The sequence below is a fragment of the Protomyctophum bolini genome (genome assembly GCF_963924005.1).
Source record: "Protomyctophum bolini genome assembly, chromosome: 16".
NCBI lineage: Eukaryota > Metazoa > Chordata > Actinopteri > Myctophiformes > Myctophidae > Protomyctophum > Protomyctophum bolini.
In genome coordinates, this window is record NC_137877.1 from 5,774,503 (window position 1) to 5,799,006 (window position 24,504).

Here is a 24,504-nt window from a genome sequence, read left to right on the forward strand (position 1 = left end):
GGCTGATTTTAAACACTGAATTACGTGTTAACCAACTGATTTCTCATTTCTGAGGTCACGTGATGCTGGATTTATCTCAAGGCCCATTGCAAATGTATACAACAATCTGTACACAAACAAATGTATAGATATGGAGTACTTTTATTGTAATCTGATGGTACAAAAACTAAATCCTGATTTATATTTTGTCGTGCAACAGTTTTAATAAGGTAAGCATTTAATAAGGTAAGCATATTGGGCAGATCCTATATAGGGTTATGACTCGATAGCCTTGGTTTCAATAGGTTTAAGGAGCCGTCGTACGACCAGTTCTCCATTGCTGTTGATGTATGTTTCAGCCATGTCCTCTTCAGCAGGGAGGCCATAAGGAGTCTTGAGTGGCTGGATCCTGAGTGAAGTCAGAAAGAAATGTAGACCGGACAGGAAAATAAGCAGGATTAGTGAAGATACAATCCTTAGCTGATGTAATAACAAATTATTAAGAATGCTACTGACCATGTAAATTAAATTAATGTTTTACCAATACACCTTTAATTTGATCTTCCTTGTTATGGGTTACAGAAACATTTGGTACTAGTGATGCACCGGCCGCAGAAAATATTCTACAGAAAATGGCAAAAAATTCGGTTTCGGCCCGAATAGGCAGAAGATATATCACCGAATAGTGTATGCAATTAATGCATTAAAAAGAGCGGAATAAATGTTTTATGGACCAGTGATTATTATTTAGTTTTGCCATGAATCAGGTAGCTTTAAGGTGTATATATATATATATATATATATATATATATATATATATATATATATATACATTTCGTGCATCCATCAGTAAGTGAAGCAAGTTGTAGTGAAATCTTACCTTAATAGATGTTTGACGAATTTCAATTGCTTGTTGATTGCAGGTGTGTTTTTGTGAATTACAGGTGTATGCGCCTAAACACATGAAAGCAACAATGTCGTTAGTTTAAAAGAGACCATGATTCTCTAAGTGTACACAATGGGAAAGCAGAACATAAGTTGAGCTTACTCTTACTCCAATGAAAATAAATGGTACCTCTGGAATTTGAATACTACATTTCCTGGTTTTGGTCATCTACAGAGCAGACCACCAATACCATTAATGCCGTCTGCTGCCTAGGTAATACATTTTTATGGTAGCCTGTCCCTAGCCATCCATGATTTCACCACGATTTAAAAAGGCATGGTAATCATGGTGTAATAAAACACTGAAAATCACACTACTGTAGTGTACAGTCGCGTTACATTGGTTCTGTGACCCGGATCGGGTTTCCCCGTGGGAGGAGGTCAAATAGGAATATCCCTTTGGTCTTCTAGACTTTGGTATGTTGGACTTTCACGCGGGAGACCCGAGTTCGAATCCCGGGCGTTACACATACCTTTTCAAGGCGAAGGGCCTTAATCAGATCCTTCTCCCAGTATGGCCGAGCTTTGACAGTTTTGACCCGCGTCACTATGTGGAGTTTATGAGGTTGGTCTGGGTCACCGCCATACTTCTCATGAGCTTTAGACTTCTCTTCAAAATACTGTAAAGCACAGTGGAATCCCAGTGAGTGAACAACAGAACAACTGCAAGCATAACTAAAACGAAGCAATAGTTACTGTAATAATATTGTTTTGTTAAATGTTCCATTTGTTCAACAAAACATTAAATGTTACAAAAAGTCAAAACTATTCCGATATTAAGAACAAGCAATGATTATGGTATGGGAATACCATAATCGGAAAGAAATCAAACAAATAATAAACACAGGAGATAGAGCTAAATATAGCTCTATCTGTTTGTTTTTGTTTTCATTTGTTTGATTAAATACATGTTACTACATATGTATTAATACATATATGTATTAACACTTATTTAATTAAACAAAACAAAACACATAGGATCTTTAGATTTCCGTACTGTTTTATTTCTGAATAGACTTGAAGCTTAATAATAAAACATAAAGCGTATACTCACCTCTGGTCGGACATTTACTTTGGTAAATTTGCTTCGGAATGACACTATCCAAGGACATGTAACCTCCGTCAACATCTGCAAGTATGCACAGGCACACAACCGTTATTATGGTTTATGGCGCATAATATTATAGCACGTCATAAATGCTTAGTTTTGTTTGAGATACAGCAAAGTGAGCACATAAAATACCAATTCATTCATACAAGACTAGTAGACTACATACCGTAATTGATCCAGGGGATGCCAAGTGTAAACCTCGGCAGAAGATTGCCATAGTGTCTTTGTAGGGGCCAAGGTTACAGCCACCACAGCTCCTGTAACATCCAGATAATAAGTAATCAAATGTAATTGTAAAGTATCCGATTTGAAACGAAATACGTTAACATCACACTAAGTTGTACAACTAATTTTCGAAGATCGTGACAGTAAGAAGTAAGAACTGACAACAACACACGTTTGTGTTCTGTTTTTGTCTTGACCGGAAGTGAGAGGTAGTTACATTGAAATGATTCCCTTCTCAATAATCCTATCCCACTTAACTTAAATAAAGTAGTGTGTTTTTACTAATGTAGACGGTATGGGAAAAACACTCAATACCGTTAATTATGTCTAATATTTTATTGTATTTGTTTTTGTTTGTGAGATGAGAGTGTAGAATGGTGGGAAAGGCTGGTGACGCGAGGTTAGTAGAAATGTTTTGTTTTATGTTCCTTCAGGACCCGATTTTAAGGCGCACCACGGACCGAACGTTTCAGGAAGTACCACTTTATGCACATAACAAAAGTACAGATTTGTTATCTTCCAAGGTAGACCTCGTTTTTATTTTTTCGGGTTCCAACGTGGCATCAACATGAACATTCCCGTTTGACGGCCGTCGAACAGGCTGATTTTGAAATCATGACCGAGAATCATGTTTCAGGGATGGAGGCATGTGCTGTGTCTGTGCTTAAACGAGCAGTGGAACTGGACCAGAGCTCTCGCTTCCAAGAATCCCTTGTCTGTTACCAGGAAGGGATCCAGTTGCTTATGGATGTGTTGAAAGGTGTCAGACACACACACACACACACACACACACACACACACACACACACACACACACACACACACACACACACACACACACACACACACACACACACACACACACACACACACACACACACACACACACACACACACACACACACACACACACACACACACACACACACACACACACACACACACACACACACACACACACACACACACACACACACACACACACACACACACACACACACACACACACACACACACACACACACTCTCTCTCTCACACACACTGTCTGTCACACACTTGTATGAAGACAAACTAACGTTTCATCTGCTACTATCTCTACACAGCAGTGAAAGATGACACAAAGAAGGTGCACTTCAGACAGAGGATAAAAAGCTACATGGATAGAGCAGAGCAGATCAAAGTTCACGTCAACCAGCTGAAAGAAGGTATTTGTTTTAAATTCTATTGAAGGATGGGATCATGTATATGAAGTGGTGCCCCCTGCACATTTGTTTCACTCTTTCTGTCCTCAGTAGATAACCCGTTGTGTGTGTATTCCGTTTTTATCAGATGGGAAATACCATGAGCAGATCAGAATAGCAGAGGATGCTACGGGTCACAGTTATGAAGCTCTGTTCAAACCATATATCAGCAGTACTCTAACAGAAGTCTGGGTGGAAGATCCATACATACGACACATCCACCAGGTAATGCCTAATATGCTCACTTAGCATTTTAATTCCTCCTTCCACACACATTTCTGTGTTCCTACTGACTGACCTGCCAATGAGGAGCCCCCACCGGGAGCAAGTAGGACCTTCGTCCTACTCCTCCCGCTCAACACTCCCTGCTGACAGGTGCTGCCCCAGCCCGTATCATCCTCCCTTCCCACCCAGCTTTCCTCCCCCGGCCCGAACATTGTGGCCAATTGTGTTTGCATAGAAAGCCGAATGAACCACATGGATTCGAAGTCGAACCCACAACAACCTCCGTGGTGGTGGCAACGAATATTACCACTGCACCACCTGAGTGCTGCTTATCATTTTCTGTTGATACATTATGACATACATTTCTTGCATACACCAACCCAAAGTCTGGATGAGTCTGGATCCTGAGTAGTGTCAAGGGAGAACTGTCAGAATCCCACTGATGGAAGTCCTGCAGATCATCCTCTTGATGAAAATATGTGTCCTGAAAGTTGGGGGTCTTGGAAGCAGAGTTAGTGAGTTTTGAGGACTGAAACACCTGAAAGTCGTCAAAGAAAGACAATTGAAACTAGTGCATTTTATGCTGCCTCTGCTAAAATGCTGTCAGCCTGGTGATGTCATGATGAGTATACACAGTATATCCATAGTGGATCTCCAAGGTTAGCCATGCCCAAATATGGAATTCACAGATATTGATGACAGAATAATTGCGAACTATAATTGCACTTACTATGAGACCTAGCAGATCATGTCTGTCTGTCTGTGTGTCTGTCCCGCTTTTGTGCCCATATATGGAGCTGAGTGATTTGTTTGTGAGTGATGCAAGTGTCTGTCCCGCTGTTACGTCACCATGACTCAGCCATAACCATATAAGGAGTCCCCAAAGCAGCTATACGTCCAAAACCCAAATATGTACGAGCTGCGTTCGCTTCCCGCGTTTGCGCGTCTTACTGGTGTCAATGGCTCTTTCGCTTTTGTGTGTGTGTGTGTGTGTGTGTGTGTGTGTGTGTGTGTGTATTTCTAATGTTTGAAGGCAACATAATCCGTATAATATAGGAATCGGTCAGAATCGGTATCGGCAGATATGACCCTGCAAATAATCTTATATCGGTCATAATTTCATAATCGTACACCCCTAATTATTTGCATTGCAAAACGATACAAAGTCAATGTTGCTGTTTACATTTCGATATACTTGATTATACCGATTGCTGATTTTTGGAATTTAAAATCGATTTTTCAATATAATATCGTTACACCCCTAGTAGCTATAGCAACCTATCAAACACGTGAAAGTATTAATGTAACAAAAGATTGTTCCTGGGTAGAATGTCTATGGATGTATACACAATATAAAAATAAAGCGTCCGGAACATTAGCTATGTCTAGTTTGTCAACCAGTGGATATTTAGAACAAAATCATATATTTGTGATAGTCAAGTGAGCAGTTCTTCCAGAAATAAGGTTAATGAATAACTCTGCTCCTGCATATAAAGTTTTGATTGTAGTGATCATCATTCCTATACACTATAAAAGCAGAGCCACTAAATCATGTGTCTTGTGTACACTGCCAGCAGGCCACAGAAGTACGTACACTAATTACTCATTTATTCCGCATAATGCTTCATACTTTCTGAAATATAAATTTTTAATTTGATGATAAAATTCAATGGGGCTCAGAATAAACCTTGCCCAAATTTGGAGACATATCATATGTCCAAAACGACTACTGTCATCTCATAGATGACTGACGTCCAATGTGGATCCTGAGATCCACGTGATTCCTTGTTTTATTGACAATGTGTTGTCATGGCATCAGGCACAAACAAATCTGTCTGCTCCTTATAAGGGCACAAAAGGGGGCATGCCCATATAGTATATATGCCCATATCAGTCAACTATCAGATAAATAGCACATGCACATTTGACTGTACCATACAATCCAACATGGGCAACTGGCGGCCCGGGGGCCACATGCGGCACCCACCATCACTTAATGCGGCCCTCAGCTTAATATCCGGACATTGATATATTATTGATTGTCTTTTTTTTTTATGTCCAATGTATTTGTATTTAGTTCATACAGTTAACATAACTATAACAAAATGCATTTGAAATACAATAAAAAGGTTACTTTTCAGGATTCCAATAAAAAAATAGCCAAAAAATATTCAGGATTTCAATTCAAATATTGCAAAATTAGCTGATCTACAAGCTCAAAACGCGTCGCAGTGCGACCCGTTTTGAGCTTGTAGATCGACTATTTTTTGCTACAACAGCAATATGCAATGTGGCCCTCTGGAGTGAGTGTGGAAATATAGTGGCCCTCTCCATCGTCAAAGTTTCCCACCCCTGCATCAGGCTGATCCAGCTATAGAGCGCCGCAGTCCCTCCCCCTTTCAGAAAAACGAGTGGCCCAGGAAATGAAAACCCAATGCATTCTCCCATCGGCACTTCTTATTTAATTTATTTAAAGACGGTTACGATGCGGACAAAGCCAACTCGGATCGTGACAAATCATGACAATGAACACAATGTTTTGGGCCGATCAAATCATTAGAAAGAAGAAAAGAAAGTCAGGAGACAACACTTTGTTTTGTTTTTCGTCTTATAAATTATTTGATCGGCCCAAAACATTGTGTTCATTGTCATGATTTGTCACGATCCGAGTTGGCTTTGTCCACGGCGTAACCGTCTTTAAATAAATTAAATAAGAAGTGCCGATGGGAGAATGCATTGGGTTTTCATTTCCTGGGCCACTCGTCTTTCTGAAAGGGGGAGGGAATTGCGATGAGTAGATTCTGATACCTGCAACCCTCTCCTCCCACAGTTGTACAACTTCTTGCGGTTCTGTGAGATGCTGCTAAAAGCGTCTTGTAAGGTGGAAAGGATTCACCTCCTCACCTCTCAGGATGAAGTAGGCCATTTTATTTACTTCTATCATCATCATTGTATGCGTGTTCTTAAGTCATATAGAAAAGACAGCAGCTAAAGCCTAATGTAATGTTTGCTGGAAATAACTAAGTTACCAGTTGCAAAGAAAAAAATATGCAAATTATTTGAAACTCTGTAGGCTATTTTTCATCACGCCACGTTGTCGTACGACAAAGTATGAACTGTGAATACAGCTTATTTTTGCAAACTGTCATACATTTTCTAGTTCTGCCATTTTATTACAACGTGTCCTTTTCAGCAGGTGGATAGTACACAGCAGACCAGTGCTCTGGAAGACATCAAACAGTCTCTCCAGACCCAGGGAGTGTCTCTGGACCTGCAGTACTCGTCCACCATCCACGACAGGGAGATCAGGTATGGCTCCCTGCTGCCACTCACACAGCATTAAAAACTCATGGTTTTAAGAGCAACTTAATTATTATCATCCATAACGTGTCTTATTCATCATTCATGCCATCAAAAAACAAGTTCTTATCGTCGGCAGTTATAGCTTTCGGTTTCAGTTAATTAGTTGTAAATTCCAATACACATGATAATAAGGTGAACTTGTCTTGAATTTATAGTCGTCCGTCCCCCCACCCCCCCCCAAGTTCAAGTCGCTCAAGGATAAAAATGCAGCCACAACACAACAGCCCTGCCCCTGAGAGGCTGACCTAAAAAGCGTTATCATTGTAGGTTGATTGCTTCCCGCATGTAACCTAATCCTAAGTAATAACATCCCATATAGGTTCAACAATGGCTGGATCATCAAAATAGGTAGAGGACTTGATTACTTCAAGAAGCCTAAAGTAAGCTATCACATTTAAGACTATATGTGAAAAAATGAATATGAATAGGCAACTTTTTGACTTTGTAATGGCTGCAACTGTTTTTGTCTGTCCCCCCACCCCACCCCACCCCCCTCCCTCCCCCACGCAGGGTCGTTTCTCCATTGGATATTGTGACTACGACCTGAGGCAGTGCCAGGAGACCTCTGTAGACATTTTTCACACCAAACATACAAAGACACTATGATAATGTATAGGAATCTGGAATGGGATTAATTGGGATGTAGTACCAAACCAACCCCCAGCTGTCCCAGTTTTTTTTTTAATTCTATGTGCCTTAAATAAATAGCTTTGACCTTCTGAGAACGTGGTGATAAATGTCGGGAACATATCGTTTGATAGGAACAATTTGTCATTTTGAGAATACATGGTTTTTGTGGACTGTATGGGAATTATTTTAATTGCTACTTGCATTTTAAACTTCTGGTTACTGTTTAGCTCATGTTGGATCAATTATGGTTATTTTATTATGAACTTTTCTTTTCTTGTTTCTTTGTTTCTTGCTTTTTTGTTTATTATTGTCATTTGTATTTAAAATCCTGTAATTTCCACATCACCAAAGATGATCTGTTAATGCATGTGGTGCAGCTGTACGGAGCATTAATAAATACTTAATTAATCATAAATGTTTAATTTGTAAACACTGTTATAAACGTTTCAATTATACACTATTAAGCAGTAACGTTACGCATTTTCTATATCACTGCTTCTATGCTATATAATACTAAAAATAAATGTTATTCATAAGGTGTCTTTCAGGGCACTCAAGGTCGCCGTACAACAAGTCAAAAACAGTTGACACAAAACACAGTTAAAAGCAAAAGCAGACAATAAAGTATAGCTTGCAGCAGAAAACACAGATCAATCATAGGCCTGCCTAAACAGGTGGGTTTGAAATGAGGCGATTGAGTCCATGTTTCTTATATCAGGGTGTTCCAGAGGCGAGGGGCCACTAGTGGATATTAATGTATGTACTCCTTTTTCCTTTTATGGACCGAAAAAAAATCTATCTACGTATCTAGGGGCAGAGCGGCTGAAAGCTCTTGACCCCATGGTGGACAGACGGGCTGGGAGGACTTTCAGTTTGATGGAGGAGGCAGACCGAAGAGACCGGGTGGGAATGTCGACGTGAACAAGGTCAGACAGCCATTGATAGTCCTGAGTTTAGATGGGCTCACACCAAATACTTTAATGACTAGTAACTACCTTTTATAAATCACTAGTTTTAGTGTTTATCAAACGTGTGTAAGTAAACACATTGAATATATTTAACATTTTCTTGGATGAACAAGAAGCAGCATGTGCTCAGTTAGACAGGATAGTGATCAGATTATCTATCTAGTATTCGCCCTTAATCTCGATATGCAATGTCCTCATCCGGGATCAGAAAGGAAGAGATTCTAATCCAACAGAAGCGAACGAACTGAACTATTTTGATAATCTGCATTTTACGAAAAGGGGCAGCGGACCTATACATTGGGCAGGTTTATTGCACAGTATCAAACTAAGCTCGGGTATCCGTTAAAATCACATTAATATGGCAAAAACGCCTACTCTACGTGTACTAGACCATGTGACATTTAACTGATGGGGCATTCACATTTAGCCTATAGATTTGAGACTTTTTTTGTGATGGATGTGGGATGTTGGGATCAGTCCAGATGTCAAAGCTGAGTTTTTATAATATATATCGATGCAATAACTCTTGACAGCATGGTTACAACGCCCCCTTAGCTGTGACATAATTACAATTATAAATAAATAAAAGCATGGTAGGTTCAACAACATACAGCAGAGCACTTTGGACAGAAATTACATTCTTTATTCTTGATTATATCCCCCCCCCCCGTTCAGTAGATATGTTCCTATTCCATTCTGTCCTTCTCAAATTACGTTTAGAAAGATAATATAGTGCACAATGCAGCCTTATAGGACTTTGGTCCATTTTTAATGTAGTGATTCAGATGTGTGCACTGTGCAGGCTTTGGTCTCTCGTCAGTGAGTAAATACCCCTTTATTCTTTTGTTTCCTACATATTGTTTTTTAATATTTTCTTAAAAATATTTTTTTTTTCATGAATTAATTTAAAAAGAAACATGAATATATATATATATATATATATATATATACTGTATATATGGTACCATTTTTGTCTACTGTGTCAGAGGAGGAGCTGTGAACAGTCCTGACATATTTCTTTAAAAAAAAAATGAAAAAGGGAGAATTCCAGGAATTTTATTCCTGGAAAGTTAGCATACCATAATCGAAGCCATTGTTCTTGCATTAATCAAAAAGAAATCTTGCTTGAACTGACCGAACCTGCCTACCGATTATGTCACTGGTATAGGCGGGTTTCTGAACTGCACTCCTCTGAGACACAGAATGAGTAGACAAAAATGTTGCCATATTATTATAATGAGCATTAGTGAAGACCAGTTATATGCCTCCTTTAAATAAGCAAGATACCTGACTGCATATGGTTGAATAAGGTGAATAATGACGATATAGGCTCATATCATTGCCTTCATACGTCACAACCTTCTCTCTCTTTACCATCCCCCATTTTCCTCATGAATCATTGCATTCTGATGAAGTCGACTATGTGTACATAATGAAATAATTATGTTAATTCTACCTGTATGTGTGTTCATTTAAATAGGCCTATATTAAGTTATGTTTGTTTTGCAAATCAGGAGGCAGATGTCTGCTGGGACTCTTGTCTGAGTGATTGTTGATTTCTATTTTTTTTTGTCTTGTCTTTTTTTAGTTTTAGTTTCTCACCAGTCTTGCCGCTTTTCAACCCGTTAGTCTGGTCTGGTTGTGTCTCAGCAGTCAGCAGTAATGCCTGCCCTCTTTACAACTGGAGCTTTATTTTTTTTCTCCCTCTACTCTCATTTCTGGGCCTAAAATCAGGTTAGCGTTTCATAAGGAGCTTAGCGCAATGGGCCACAGTGTACCGCTAATGTAATGGACTCTCTCTCTCTCTCTCTCTCTCTCTCTCTCTCCTCCTCTCTTCTCTCTCTCTCTCTCACCGAGACTCATACTGTCCTCTATTTTCTCTGTGCATTTTGTTCAACCTGCCGTGGAGTGACCATCTCTCCTCTGTCAGATTTTCTCACTCTCCTTCTACCCTCCTTGGCCCCCTACGTAACGGTACCTCTCTGTCTCCCCTTCCATCTGCAGATGTTGACAACAGACGTACCGCGGTTTAAAGATAGTCCTCTAGACAAGAGAACTCCTCGCTTTTGACAAAAAGAGAGAGGACGGCAGTGAAACTCTGACATACATTTGGTAAGCACACCAAATAACTCATTTTCCATGATGTACTTGTGTGAGTCTTTGCATAATTATAACGATAGACTGAATAACGTATTTGTTCGCATTTGTCTTCAATAATGCAATATCAACGGATTTCTGCTGTTCCGGTAGAAATTGATTGAGATTATGTTATGGATTATAGTGTGTGAAATCTTACAAGGATCCCTCTGCAATGTTAATAATCCAGGAGATTATCCCCCGTTTTAGTCGGTAATGGTGCTATATAGTTATTATAGGGTGAAGCTCCCACTCTGCAAAGCAGGATGTTTTGGGGCCAACAACACAGGACAGTTAAAAATATCACAAGTAATATTTTATTGTCACTGAGTTACAGTATAATATGTTTTTTTTCTTCTAACCTAGCCTGTATGTGGAGCAGGCTAGATGAGAGCAAAGGTGTGCATTGGACTTTGCATGTTTCTTCATATCCTCATACTGTATCCTGTATTATCAGCAGCCATCCACGCCAAACAGGATCGGGTTCTGTTGACCGCACAGATAATGTACTGCCCAGGGCTGCTGACATGGCACAGACCCTATAGGTCGGAGACACGTACAGTAGATGAAACTATACCTTCTATCAGGGGACTATATCATATTTACGTCACAGATAGAGCTGCAGGCTTGTGTTGGAAAACAATGAATGACAGCACAACTTAATTTGTACATTATATATAGAAAATGATGTATGTATTTGGTATATTCCATGCAGAACTTCATCAGAGGGTGTTGTGAAGAGTGAGTTAAGTACTGCACGAATTAATAAGGACACACTGCTCTACATCTTGCTCCCAATCAGCTTCACAGTGTTTCTTTCAACCCAGTTCTGGGGTTTGTCAGGCGAGGAACACTACTGCAAGCATGGTTTGCTTTGTACAAAACTCCCATGATACATCAGGAAAGTTGGACGGCTCAGTGATATTGTAACTATTTAGCCATTGTATAATATAAATATGTTAAACTGAAATGTAATATAAACTGTGAAAACCTTTTCTTTAACCGATTGTTTCTCACATTGTATGGCTTTTACTGTCGTCTTAATTAGCCATACCTGTTGTAAGCACCTCCATGTGCCGAGAAGAGTGTTCACACCACACCTCAAGGCAAAGCTTTGTCACATTGCTGATGATGGCAATAAACCTTTGAGCTCAGGTGGAGACAAGTGTTAGACAAGCTGGTAATGCAATGAAACTGGAGGTGCAGGAAATACATGTGCTCCAACGGCCAGGGTATACATCACCTAGGACATTCATGCAATGTAGATAAGATTATTGCACGTGACAACAGCTTTGGGGGTAATACTGTGACTGTTGAGCCTCATTTTCATTGGGTCTGTGTGACGTGACTGACGTCCATGTCTGCCCTCCTGTCTTTGCTTCAGCTCATTTGATCAGAATTATGGAGTCTTTCTCAAAGGATACAGAGGAATACACAGAAGACATTCCAGGTGAGATTCTCTGCTATTTACGTATATATATAATGCATGAGAGAATAATCAGATTTATGTTGAAGCTTTGAAAACAATAAAGTATACATTGATGTAAAGGCAAGGCAAGTTTAGTTGTATACTATAGCACATTTTAACAAGGCAATTCAAAGTGCTTTACATGAAAGATAACGGGACATTTGAATTCAGTAACAATTAAGCAAGAGAAGTTAAACATTTCCACAACACAAACAATTACAGAACACTACTAGGACATTTGAATACAAAAGAAGCAGAACATAGTTATCACACCCAGAGTTCAGTGTTGATTAATTACGTAAGGTGACACAACATACAACTCAGATATGTGACAATTATAATACAAATAGAGCATATAATTTAGTTGTGCATTTTGGGCTGTCAGGGAAGAAGAAGTCCAAGCTGAAGAATCTGAAAACACGCCTTTTTGGGAGAACAAAGAAAGTAGATGTAGGAAGCACCAAGCTCAGCCAGTCAGCCAGTGACATCACACCAGAAGAGGGTCTCGGCTCAGAGGAAGATCTAGTGTGAGTATGTGAATATTTTGTTATATATTACCATGTATAATAATTACATTATTATTATTTGCACATGACACAAGTAATTTGAGTTTGTGTTGGTGAGAGCAGTGCCTTAGTAACAGTCAACAATGTTATTGCTTACTTACTCCCTGTGTTTCAACTGATATCTCTGATTAAAGGTGCTATATAAATGCACCATTTAGCGGTACGTTCCTGTACCGCTTTTTTCCCCCCTCTCCTCCGCTGACTTCCTATCCGCCCCTTTTGTCGTATACTCCCTCAGGTGTTCCCAGGGCATTCTGGGATTCCGAGCCCTGTCACATGACAGCATCTTCATGGCTGATGATGTCTTGCCCGATCCTCAACTGGCAAACGCCCAGTCCCAAGAGAACGTTCACAGCAAGATCAAAGCCCTGCAGGTATATAGCGCTTGGTTGTACAGTATGTTGTTTGGTAACAGAGACCTTCTAATCTATGTAATATAAAACGACACCTTGCTCTGCATTTCCTCCCAGATGAAGCTTCAGCTGCAGAAACTGCATTTGGGCCCGCCGCCTGCAATTGTGCCAATCAAACATCCGGAGGACTTGGGCAGCCGCTCGGAGGATGACGGTCTTCCTCACAGCCCCTCCGAGATGTCGGTGGGTGACATCATTACCACAGGGACCTCCAGCAAGGTGATTTATCAACGTCTATACTTAGTAAACTTGACCTGAGTTGGCTCTGTAATTGTATCGCTATTTTTTCCCCTCTACATCAAATCCCTTTGCTATAAATAACTGATCCACATGCTCAAAAAGTGTAGCAAAACAAGGCATTGTGAGCTTCAGATCTGCTTTTTTCTGTGAATGTTCCCCGCAGAACGTGATTCTTGAATATGCATGTAGTCAAGTCAAGACTCAAGTGGTTAACAGATAAGATAAGGCACTTTCTTATCTTACCATATAGGAGAGTTAGAGGACAAGTTTATCTAATGTTTGGTTGGTGGGTCATTCTTACCTGGATTCATTTTAGATTCATGGATTCAAAAACGTATGTTGCTATTTATATTATACCTATCTATCTGTTATTGTAGGGCTACTGTAAGCAATAGGGTAGTATTTGTTATGGTTAGGGTAAGCGTATAATTGGAATGAATGGCTGTTTGTGTGTGTGTGTGTGTGTGTGTGTGTGTGTGTGTGTGTGTGTGTGTGTGTGTGTGTGCGTGCGTGCGTGCGTGCGTGCGTGCGTGCGTGCGTGCGTGCGTGCGTGCGTGCGTGCGTGCGTGCGTGCGTGCGTGCGTGCGTGCGTGCGTGCGTGCGTGCGTGCGTGCGTGCGTGCGTGCGTGCGTGCGTGCGTGCGTGCGTGCGTGCGTGCGTGCGTGCGTGCGTGCGTGCGTGCGTGCGTGCGTGCGTGCGTGCGTGCGTGCGTGCGTGCGTGCGTGCGTGCGTGCGTGCGTGCGTGCGTGCGTGCGTGCGTGCGTGCGTGCGTGCGTGCGTGCGTGCGTGCGTGCGTGCGTGCGTGCGTGCGTGCGTGCGTGCGTGCGTGCGTGCGTGCGTGCGTGCGTGCGTGCGTGCGTGCGTGCGTGCGTGCGTGCGTGCGTGCGTGCGTGCGTGCGTGCGTGCGTGCGTGCGTGTGTGTGTGTGTGTGTGTGTGTGTGTGTGTGTGTGCGCGCCTGCCTGCCTGCCTGCCTGCGTGCCTGCGTGTGCGTGCCTGATTAATTTTCATTTTTCCTTCTCTCCTCAGGTTACGTCCCAGACTACCTCTTGCCTGCTCTCGTCCATCCCTAAAGCCACATCGATCAAATCTGTGCCCGTCACTCCATCTCACCCCATGCCTCTCTCTGCCATCCACGCTGCCCCTCCTATCAAAGCTTCCCCTTCAACGGACTTCAGCGGTCCAGCCCAATTCACCCCTTGCCTGGATACCTCTGCAGCACGTCATCGTATGTCTGTCAAACCCAGAAACCAGAGGGCCAGTGCAAAAGCGAAGAGGCTTCCAGCAGTGAGTGAATTGTTCTCTTTTACACATAAACGTGCAAGGATGAACATGCAAACACACCCTCAACCACTTTCTTTCCTCTTTATATCTGTTTTTGATCAGACCGACTGCAGACCTCTGAACAACACTCATCATCATTCCGTGTCTGAGAAGGACGAGGAACAACAACTGACCGCTCACGATGAGATAACACAGTTGCACCCTGACCCTGCCCAGATGCTGGGGACAGAGAAAGATAAAATTGACACCACGACTTCATCTCAATGTCCACCGTCAAAATCCACAGAGCCTTTGTCCATCACACCCAGGTCCGCTGACACACAACAAGAACCCCCAAAGTCCCTGCTCCATCGTCTGACCCAACAGGACGCTGCTGTACCTGGGGGAGCCGTCACTGCCAGAGTGACCACACAGCTACTTGGAGACAAACCCCACAGACCTGCTGCTGATGCACTAGCCAGCCAACAGTCACAGTCATCATCTGTTCATCCGGACAAGCAAGAGCAAAGTGTGGGCCCTGGAGATCTTGAGGCACAGGCCCCTTCTAATGACCCTAGTGTCTCATGCCCTACCGATCAACTCTCGACCGGTTTAGCCTCCACGGGGGCTGCCAGGTCTGCCTTTGCTCGGCACCAGGTTCAAAGTCAGAGAGAGGTGCTATCCACCACAGGAGTGCAGAGGCCAGTCCCAGGCTCTGGGTCGTTCCGTTTCTCTGGCATTGCTGCCAAAGGCCAAGACGTAGAGAGACCCGAGAAAAAAGGTGAACCAGTCATGCCGTTGAAGCAGATAGCCGTCGATGCGGGTGCTGTAGAGAAAGAGGAGGTCAAGGCCATAGAGGAGGGTGTGGAAAATGCACTGGAAACAAAAGAGGACCCAGAGGGTGAAGGAAAGACAGCATTTGGTGTTACGCTCCGCACCACCTCTCTGTCTTTGAGATTTCGGTCAGATGTGGCCTCAACACCTTCTGATTCCAGAGTTAAACGTTATAGTGCAGAGGTGGGGTCGCTAGCCCCCCCCATTGTGCCATACAACCGTCCCAAGTCGCTCTTGTCTGACCAGCAATATGGCAACAGCAAAGCAAGAGAGAATTTAGGAGATAATGATAGCCCTGCATCTGCAAAGCTGTCCACAAGCAACCCTTGTGCCCCATGGTCCCTTAGACAAACAGGTGAGTCGGAACACAGCAGTAAACCTACAGTTTATTACTCTTTTACTTTGTATGAAATTTGCCTGGATTTCTGTCTTATCTAACGCACACACACACACACACACACACACACACACACACACACACACACACACACACACACACACACACACACACACACACACACACACACACAGAGTACTCTTTCATTCTACCATGTGCTATAGGTTTAGAATAGAATTATAACAACAAAGGTTTCAGTTACTGCAGGATTAGACTTTGATCACATAGTTAGTTATTATCAGATATTAATACGGTGTCTGTGAGGAGATAACCTTCACACAAAGTAGAATAATCGCTCTGGAGTGATAAGACGTTACCAATCCCAGGGGACCTTTGTGCTCATAAAACAGCACCCAGGCTATAGCTATTGCACGGCATGTGTCTTAACTCACTTGTTTTATTATTTAGATGGAATACCGTCCCAGTCTAGTTCCTCCACCCTTCCAGTAAAATGTATCCAAACGCCTACTGCTGATCCTCACATGACTCCTGCTGTGACTTCAGAAGACCAGACTACCGGTATCTTCTCAAAGCCCAAGGAGGATCCCGAGACTGTCCCACAGTCTTCGGCTGAGGTATCATGGATGAGCATGGCCATGGAAAAGACCAGGAGCTTTCAGCAGCTCTTGACAAGCAGACTGCCCAGAGATTTCACAAGCATGCAGGCGACGTCGCAACCACAAGCAAAGCCAACAAATGAAGCGCAGACTGTGACTCAGTCACAGGCACCAAATATCACACAAGTACAGACGACAACTGTAAAAGAACAACATAGTTCACCACAACTACAGGCACCATTGCAATCATCACTGACACAATCTACCCTCTCCTCAAGCCAACCTCCTACAACCAGGAGTTTCCGCTCTGCCACCCATCCCAGACCTTCAACATTAGCTCAGGCCATGGTTTCTAGCTATACCCCTTCAACAACAGCAGCTCCTGCTTCAACTCGGGCAGTGTTCGTAGGTGAACGTGCAGCCTTCCTCCAGAAACAGACGGAATTGACTACTCCATCTGGAAACAAGGTACTTCACCACTACACACTATTAAATGCAATGCAGCAAAATTAGTTAAGATGTGTAATGCGTTACCCATTTCCTACTACCGGTACATAATAAAATACTATCACCACAGATTATCTTATTATTATCTTATTACCTCTACAGGTGGAACTGAGGAAACTCCAAACAGAAGCAAGGACACCAGCAAAGTCTCTTCCCATACCTATTACCACAACTTCAGATAGAGATCCAGAGGGGAAGCCAGGAGTGAGACTTCAAGGTGCCTAGCTAACGGGCAGCTTAACGATGCCTGTAAAGGGAAAATGGTAGAAATTGGTGTTCAGAGTTCAACGAGTAACAAAGAGAGGGTTTCTTTCTTTCAGAGTCAAGCCCTTCCAAAGTTCCAGGGAGGCTAGCTGATCACGAGGACAAATGGCTGAGAAAACATATCTCACCGTCTTCATTGCCGTCATCGTCACCTACGCAGTCATCTCCCCTGCAGTCCTTGTCAAACAGCAGACAACCTTCCTGGATGGATCTTGCTAAGAGAAAGTCAATGGCTTGGAGTGATAAGTCCATGGAATAACAATAGAGTTCAAGATGTTTTTAGCTTGTGATACAGTATGTATATATTTTTGTGGAAAAGCCTTTCTTTGTTATAAACAGAGACCACACGAAATTAACCACATGAAGTATTATACAATGAATGTTATGTTTTGGTGATTCAACATCTGAGTGCTGTTTTAGGTAATTGCTGAACAATAAAATTCCTAATATTAAACCTTGTGTAGCGATGCATCATGCCCATTGGGGCACCGATGGCCTAGTCACGGTTAAGGCCTGTCAGTGAGTCACAGGTTGATTCCAGAGCCTGATGACCTTTGCTGCATGTCACTCCCTGACCCCATCTCTCTCTCTCCCTGTTTCCTATTTCTTAACTGTAGGCTACTATTCAATAAAGGCAGAAAAGACACAAAAAAACGGCATTATCCCTATGTGTAAAATCTTTTACACAAAAAGATTAAAGAATGTCTGTGAAGGCTAAGGATATCCTGGTTAAATTCAATGGGCTGTGAAAGAGTGTCTTGGGTAATCGGTTCAGGTGTAGTGACTGATAGTGATGGTCACGGGTCAGGCTGACTATATAAGGAGAGGAGGCGGAGACAGATAACTCTTGTATCTTTACTGAAACATTGATGTGTGCTGTACAAAGTAAACAGAAATATACAATATTTGGAATTATAAACATATCCAATAAACTATAAATAGATGGCATTCTATTCATATTCAAGATTGGCAATAATACATAATTCATATTCATAATGAAATCAAACATTCATAATCATCAAGTCATGATGCAATTGGTCAAATCATATCATGTAATACTTAAAGCATCAAATTCAGATTACATATTAGTAAGTCAGACTTATTTTTTTCTTTACCATTAACAACCAATATAAGGAAAAATGTTCTAAACACTCTTTGGGCTAAAAACGTCCATATCCGTTGTGGCCATAGCTACAAATGTGATAAGGTCAGCACATTTGGGCAAGTGGATATGGCAGAATGCTTGGAATGGGTTCAGAATCATAAAAAAAAAAAACCTTAGTTTGACACGTCACATATGCTACTTAAAGTATAATGAAATGTAGAACATTTGGCCTTATATTGGTTGCTAATGCATGGTACCCCAACTTTCAGCAGCTGTCAGAAATTCCCCTAGGGTGGTTGAATAGAAACGAATGTGGGATGTGTTAGTAGACACATTTACAAACACAGTGGTGAAGAAAATTATTGGTAAGAAATGTATTCCCAGAATGTATTAATATCCTCTGATTAAACCTATTAGTCTGGCAGCTCCCTGTCTAACTTTACCAACCATAGACTGGTGAGTGGTGACAACTGGCGCCGAGCTGCAGACAGGGCTGGCTCTTGTAGCCTTGCAGATGCTTAGGTGGGGAGCTTGTAAGTGGGAGACAGGTGCGTTGAGAGGTGCTGTGGAGTGCTCTGCGTCCCTCTGATGGCTCTGAAGGGCACAGAGCTGTGTACCCACACTCCCACAGCAGCCCAGAGTCAATGGGGAGCGAGACCATATACACACTTTACAGTGTTATCCTTTGTGTTGTTAGGTGTGGTACAAGTCTGAAGCCGACGCATAACAGTCTGGGACAACACTCGCATATTATCTGTTGGATTGATGGATGGATGGATTGATTGATTGATTGATTGATTGATTGATTGATTGATTGACAGTCTTTGTATTGAGTTGTGCTTGAAATGTAGTGTAATTCTGCAAACTGTTACATATTTCAATCAATGTGATGCAGTGAATTGCAGTTCCTTGGCGTGTCTAGGGGTGGCTCTGTAGTTTTCTCTCTCTACTTTTATAACTCCTATTCGTGTTATGAAATATGAGAGCAAGAATACACGTGAGAGCGTAAACAACAACGGCGAGTGGTTCAGGGGACAAGGTGCATTTTTTTTCATAATCCTTGAACAACCTCAATGAAGTCCCGAAGGCTCCCAGATTACTTTATCCTGGCAATACTTGCCAGCTGCCTGTGTCTTTGTCAGAACTACACCCTTAGGAACTCGGTTTCTTGGGCTGTCTCCGCAAACGATGTTGTGGTGGAGGGAGAACTGGACGCTATATCAGAGGAGGAGGAGGTCGTCTCACCTGCTGTGCTTAATGTGGATAGCGGTGGATTTATATGGAAACAGGCATATCCGTCCAACGTCATGACAACCGTTTCTGAAAACCCCAAAGAATTGGGTGAGCAGTCAGCAAACGAGGATGTAGCTCCTCTATCATCTCGATTGTTTTCATATCGGATGGAAGAAATCAAAAAGTCTGCTAGAACTCCTCCACCACACCAGGAAACAGCCAGGACGGCGAGGTATATAGCTCATTATAGCGACTGGGGTCATCTCTCTACCATCTCAACACAAGACGAGGTAGTAAAACATTTCAGCACTCACACAGTTTGATGCTAAGATAGTCATGTGTAACACATGTATTACGCACGGCTTTGGACAGACAGTACAAATTACCTACAGACAGACAGTGACTATAAAACTGAACTCTCCCAATTAAATAATATTATAACACAAATCGCCACATTCTTCTATAATTGAAATGCACCTGTTTTTTTCAGCTTTCCCTATTAACAATACAACACTGTGCGTAGTGCATATATGCTATCTTTATCAAAAGTGCATTACATTCATCCATTCACAGTTCTCTCTCACTCACACACACACACACACACACACACACACACACACACACACACACACACACACACACACACACACACACACACACACACACATTTTTGAGTGCTAACCCCTCCGGGCCCTCCTATATTCAGCTTCCTATAAATCAGTTTTTGTCCTTAAGATTTATATCCCCGTTGAAGAGAATTTACATGTGTTTGAGCAATTCTGTATTTTTGTCCTAGCTACACAAATATTAAATTCCCATTGACAATGAATGGATAATTTACACCATGATGATGTATGATGATAAGAGCGCCCCTCACATGACACGGGTGTGATTCTTATTCTAACAGGATAAGCATATAGTGTACAGTCTGGTACAGTGTACAGTGGTTTATTGTTAAAAAAAGTGAGGGGCGCTCTTATCATTATCGTACATCATCGTACATCATCTTATGAACAACTGAATTTATGTGATTGGTTGGTTAAATTTACGTCATATTTTGACCTAATTTCTCCTTTCATTGTCGACGACAAATATTGAGACGTGTGGGGACTAAAGCTGTATAGTAGGGGGGCTAACGCCCCTCAAAAATTGCATTATGGATGATGATGATGTATTATGTATGATGAATGCACATGCTGCTCATCATTTGGAGTTATGTAACAATATCCCCTCTTTATGCACAGATCAAAGGTCTCCCATTTGCCAACATCTTCTCGGTCAGTGATGGACCATATGACAACAGTACTGGAGTAATCTATTTCTATGTTACACCAATGGATAACTCTGTCTCGGACCTTAAAAGTATGCCTTATGCTTCTCTCACATTCTCAGAAGCGGAGGGAAACTTCTGCAGGTATATACACACACAACATACACACTCACTGGCTGACTGCAGGCCACTACTCCTGTTAACGTGCATTTCTACTCGGCCAATTACATGGCAGCAACTCAATGCATTTAGCCAGATCCACATAATGGTCAAGACCAGAGACATAGAGTAAGACAGTCGAGTTACGAAAACTCCGTTCACTTCATGGGGCCAGTCCAATGGCGACTCTCCTACATAGACTTGATTCTATTGAGAATTGGGACAACAAATACGGAGAAGTCCTGGACCGGAAGTAGGCAGAAATGCACTGGACCCAGGCAACAGCCCAGCTTTAATGATCTTAAGTGAAAGCAATATTAAACGAGAGGGGGGTGGTTTAACGTCATTAATGCACGCCTGCGATGCTGCAGGAAGGACGAGTTCCGAAAGCAACCATCTTCTGTAGGGTTTACATACAGTAGAAAGGTCGGGGGGTAGGACCAAGGGATTTGGGATTTGTTTATAAACATTTTGGTATTTGTTTATAAACATCTGTGATTTGTTTATAAACATTTGTGATTTGTTTATAAACATTTTGGGATTTGTTTATAAACATTTGGGATTTGTTTACAAACATTTGGGATTTGTTTATAAACATTTGGGATTTGTAAGTCTCATGGGGGGGGGGGTAGGACCACTACCAGTTGACCTGTAGTAAGTCTCATGGTCGGGGGGGTAGGACCAAGGGATTTGGGATTTGTTTATAAACATTTTGGTATTTGTTTATAAACATTTGGGATTTGTTTATAAACATTTGGGATTTGTTTATAAACATTTGTGATTTGTTTATAAACATATGTGGCCCCCACCTAGCTTCTTAATTTTGATCTCAAAGTGCACCAGATTGAAGCATTTTCATGGCAAATTTACAATTTTTATCCGGCGTGGCAAAGCAGGAGGGGGGGGGCTCTGTATAATATGTTGCCTAGGGCCTCAAAAGGCCTAGAACCGCCACTGAGTAGAATGGTGCGAAATCCAGCGAGCGGTAGTTCTGTGGGCAATAAATGCCTTGTCGATGACAGGTCAGACTCGGAGGAGAATGGACAGACTAGTTCAAGCTAATAGAAAAGCAACAGTAACTCATATAACCATATCTGAAAGCACAACACGTCAAACCTTGAGATGGGATACAGGAGCAGAAGACCGCACCAAGTGCCACTTCTGTCAGCTAAGAACAGGAAACTGAGGCTACAATTTGCACAGGCTCACCAAAATTGGACAATAGAAGATTGGAAAAACTATCCTGCTTTATCAATGGTTCAGGCCATGTTCAAAGTCACCTTACACTTCCCCGTTCTGATGCTCTGTTTGAACTGTAGCAGATTGCCTTGACCATGTTTGCATGCCAGTTGCCCGGCTGCCATGTAAATTGGCTGATAAGAGATTGTGATAATGTGCATTTGGACAGGTGTTCCTAAAAATGGCCAGCGTGAGTGTGTGTATAATATAAATATGTTTTCAACAACTTGGTTGCTTTCCTCAGACATGCTAAAACGTGTGTAATTTGCCAAGATAATATGAGTTTGTCTGTTTCAAGGCAAATGGTATATGATCCTGAGGATCCCAGATGTGCTCGACTTACACTGACAGGCAAAATGGTGGAAGTGGGCCCAGAGGAGCAGGAGTTTGCAAAGGAGGCTATGTTCTCAAGGTGACTTGGCTTATAAATGTTTATGTAGTACATGAATGTTGCTTTCTCCATTGTCACAATAAGAAATAATTGTGTCCTTTGCAAAATTACACAATGCTCCTCTTGTCTTTTTAGACATCCTGTTATGAAAAAATGGCCAGTGGGACACAAGTGGTTCTTCATGAAGCTGGAGTTGATCCAGGTGTGGCTACAAGATTGGGTGGGTGGAGTGGCTCTCATTCGCCTGGAAGACTATTTCAAAGCCACTCCATTCTAAGATGATCATAGGAGCGACAGTGGATCAGGAGTTGGAGCATGTTTGCCTCCACCGTTGGTGTGTCAAGGTGTACTGCTTAGAACACGTAATTAGTGTTCTGCCGTTGCGGTGGGTGTAAATGGATGAGTGGGATGAGTAATGATGATGATAAATCACATTCGAATAATTTGAAAGACCAGAAAAAGAGATATATAAATGCAGCCCTTTACCATTTATTTACCATCCCTCGTCATGCATTTTTTCAGCCTATGAATCAAGATCAGCCCAGTTGCCTGCCTAAAAGATGTTTTCTCTGAATATATTCCCTAACCCTTGAAATGCTAGAAATATGCTCAAATGTCTACGGAATGACATTTTTATTTTAACAGCTGTCACAGCCACCATACTGTATTATTTCAGTTTTCCTCTTCCACTTTGCTTTTTACAATGGCAAGTCATGGAGAAACTATTTTAATTTGAAACTTTCCTGTGTTTCAAGCTTATTGAATTGTCATGGCGGACTGTGGACGGGTGGACTGTGTACGGGTAATAATGAACATATGCATTATGTTTCATTATGTTATCAAAGGTTTCTTCATAGTATTTGGTTCAAATTCAGTGTTTAAACATGTATCACTAATTTAGTTTTAATTTGAGTTCATTTTCATCAGAGAGTAGGCTAATGCTCTGCTTTACTAATTAGTCCAAGGTCAGCTCATAATTACCTCATAGGCATAGCCACTTACTTGAAATAGGTCACCACATTTCTGGTCACGTTTCATGAATGTCTTTGCAAATTCAACTCTGTGTTTTGATCTTGATTCCTGAGGGCAGTTACTCGCTCATTGTGTGATGTAGGCCCCAAAACACTTGACTTCTGTGCAGCACACTGCTACACATAAAAATGTCAAATAGTATTTCAAATGTGAATATGAACATGAAAAACGACTGTATAATTGAAGTGTCATGAAATGTGTTGTGATTTCACGCTATATACAATTGTACTTGCCTACTGCACTGACGTTTGTGTGTTTTGAGGGGCTCTAGCCCCTCCTATATACAGCTATAGATGTTTGTCCTAACACAAACATTAAATGCCATTGACAATGAATGGAGAATTTACATCATCTGTCTGAGCAAATTGAAATGTTATGTCATGATGTACGATAAGAGGAGCGCAAATCGTCTATTTTCGTCCTACCCATTGACAATGACTGGATAATTTACTTCATGTGTTGTACGATGATAAGAGGCTAAGAGCGCCCCTCATTTCACACGGGTGTGATTTTATATAATAACGTAAATACATAATTTAAGACTTATGGCTGAAAATAGTGTTTACCCTCATATGGTTTCGCACTTGCGTGCGTGCATGCGATGGATGGGGTTGTGTGACCTTAGGTTGTAACTTGTGACGCAATCATAGGATGCTATTTTACTTTAGTGAGATGATATCAACTCTGGCATGAACGCAAGATGGCGCGATTTATATATATTTTTAGGGTAAAAACGTTTCACCT

At 41.7% G+C, this 24,504-nt stretch overlaps 4 protein-coding genes across 7 annotated transcripts; 3 read left to right on the forward strand and 1 right to left on the reverse strand.

Annotated features, from left to right (window-relative positions):
* Positions 1-123: 123 nt before the first annotated feature.
* mrpl30 (mitochondrial ribosomal protein L30) lies at positions 124-2,467 on the reverse strand. The gene is made up of 6 exons (XM_080786689.1): positions 2,433-2,467; positions 2,202-2,292; positions 1,979-2,053; positions 1,398-1,544; positions 860-933; positions 124-388 (listed from the first exon to the last, which is right to left on the reverse strand). Exons 2-6 carry the CDS (start codon positions 2,250-2,252, stop codon positions 256-258), a joined length of 480 nt encoding a protein of 159 aa, XP_080642815.1. The 5' UTR covers positions 2,253-2,292; positions 2,433-2,467; the 3' UTR covers positions 124-255.
* A 246-nt stretch (positions 2,468-2,713) lies between these two features.
* Positions 2,714-8,135, forward strand: mitd1 (MIT, microtubule interacting and transport, domain containing 1). Of its 3 annotated transcripts, none has more exons than XM_080786126.1 (7): positions 2,714-3,020; positions 3,365-3,466; positions 3,591-3,727; positions 6,558-6,644; positions 6,921-7,036; positions 7,410-7,470; positions 7,601-8,135. In XM_080786126.1, exons 1-7 carry the CDS (start codon positions 2,876-2,878, stop codon positions 7,694-7,696), a joined length of 744 nt encoding a protein of 247 aa, XP_080642252.1. In that variant the 5' UTR covers positions 2,714-2,875; the 3' UTR covers positions 7,697-8,135. The 3 variants fall into 3 exon arrangements, with proteins under 3 accessions (XP_080642252.1, XP_080642253.1, XP_080642254.1); XM_080786127.1 differs by having other exon boundaries at positions 7,410-7,438; XM_080786128.1 differs by lacking the exon at positions 7,410-7,470.
* Positions 8,136-8,288: 153 nt separating this feature from the next.
* Positions 8,289-17,737, forward strand: cracdla (cracd like a). The gene is made up of 11 exons (XM_080786125.1): positions 8,289-8,646; positions 10,693-10,800; positions 12,209-12,274; positions 12,678-12,819; positions 13,097-13,232; positions 13,329-13,490; positions 14,539-14,796; positions 14,896-15,961; positions 16,412-17,028; positions 17,170-17,284; positions 17,388-17,737. The coding sequence occupies exons 3-11, from the start codon at positions 12,226-12,228 to the stop codon at positions 17,588-17,590; spliced, it is 2,748 nt and encodes a 915-aa protein (XP_080642251.1). The 5' UTR covers positions 8,289-8,646; positions 10,693-10,800; positions 12,209-12,225; the 3' UTR covers positions 17,591-17,737.
* Positions 17,738-19,452: 1,715 nt separating this feature from the next.
* creg2 (cellular repressor of E1A-stimulated genes 2) lies at positions 19,453-24,080 on the forward strand. Of its 2 annotated transcripts, XM_080785163.1 has the most exons (5): positions 19,453-19,691; positions 19,854-19,959; positions 20,914-21,083; positions 22,636-22,749; positions 22,864-24,080. In XM_080785163.1, the coding sequence occupies exons 1-5, from the start codon at positions 19,510-19,512 to the stop codon at positions 23,003-23,005; spliced, it is 714 nt and encodes a 237-aa protein (XP_080641289.1). In that variant the 5' UTR covers positions 19,453-19,509; the 3' UTR covers positions 23,006-24,080. The 2 variants fall into 2 exon arrangements, with proteins under 2 accessions (XP_080641289.1, XP_080641288.1); XM_080785162.1 differs by having other exon boundaries at positions 19,453-19,959.
* Positions 24,081-24,504: the final 424 nt, after the last annotated feature.

Bases quoted from the DNA above. Each gene is read 5' to 3' on its own strand.
- mrpl30 (XM_080786689.1), bottom strand. From the start codon at position 2,252: ATGGCAATCTTCTGCCGAGGTTTACACTTGGCATCCCCTGGATCAATT. The intron at 2,054-2,201 runs GTATGTAGTCTA...GCATACTTGCAG, and splicing joins CATCCCCTGGATCAATTACG to ATGTTGACGGAGGTTACATG. The intron at 934-1,397 runs GTATGTGTAACG...TCATGTGTTTAG, and splicing joins AGGCCCTTCGCCTTGAAAAG to GCGCATACACCTGTAATTCA.
- mitd1 (XM_080786126.1), top strand. From the start codon at position 2,876: ATGACCGAGAATCATGTTTCAGGGATGGAGGCATGTGCTGTGTCTGTG. The intron at 3,467-3,590 runs GTATTTGTTTTA...CGTTTTTATCAG, and splicing joins CGTCAACCAGCTGAAAGAAG to ATGGGAAATACCATGAGCAG. The intron at 6,645-6,920 runs GTAGGCCATTTT...TGTCCTTTTCAG, and splicing joins TCCTCACCTCTCAGGATGAA to CAGGTGGATAGTACACAGCA.
- cracdla (XM_080786125.1), top strand. From the start codon at position 12,226: ATGGAGTCTTTCTCAAAGGATACAGAGGAATACACAGAAGACATTCCA. The intron at 14,797-14,895 runs GTGAGTGAATTG...GTTTTTGATCAG, and splicing joins AAGCGAAGAGGCTTCCAGCA to ACCGACTGCAGACCTCTGAA. The intron at 17,285-17,387 runs GTGCCTAGCTAA...TCTTTCTTTCAG, and splicing joins GCCAGGAGTGAGACTTCAAG to AGTCAAGCCCTTCCAAAGTT.
- creg2 (XM_080785162.1), top strand. From the start codon at position 19,510: ATGAAGTCCCGAAGGCTCCCAGATTACTTTATCCTGGCAATACTTGCC. The intron at 19,960-20,913 runs GTAGTAAAACAT...CTTTATGCACAG, and splicing joins CCATCTCAACACAAGACGAG to ATCAAAGGTCTCCCATTTGC. The intron at 21,084-22,635 runs GTATATACACAC...GTCTGTTTCAAG, and splicing joins GCGGAGGGAAACTTCTGCAG to GCAAATGGTATATGATCCTG.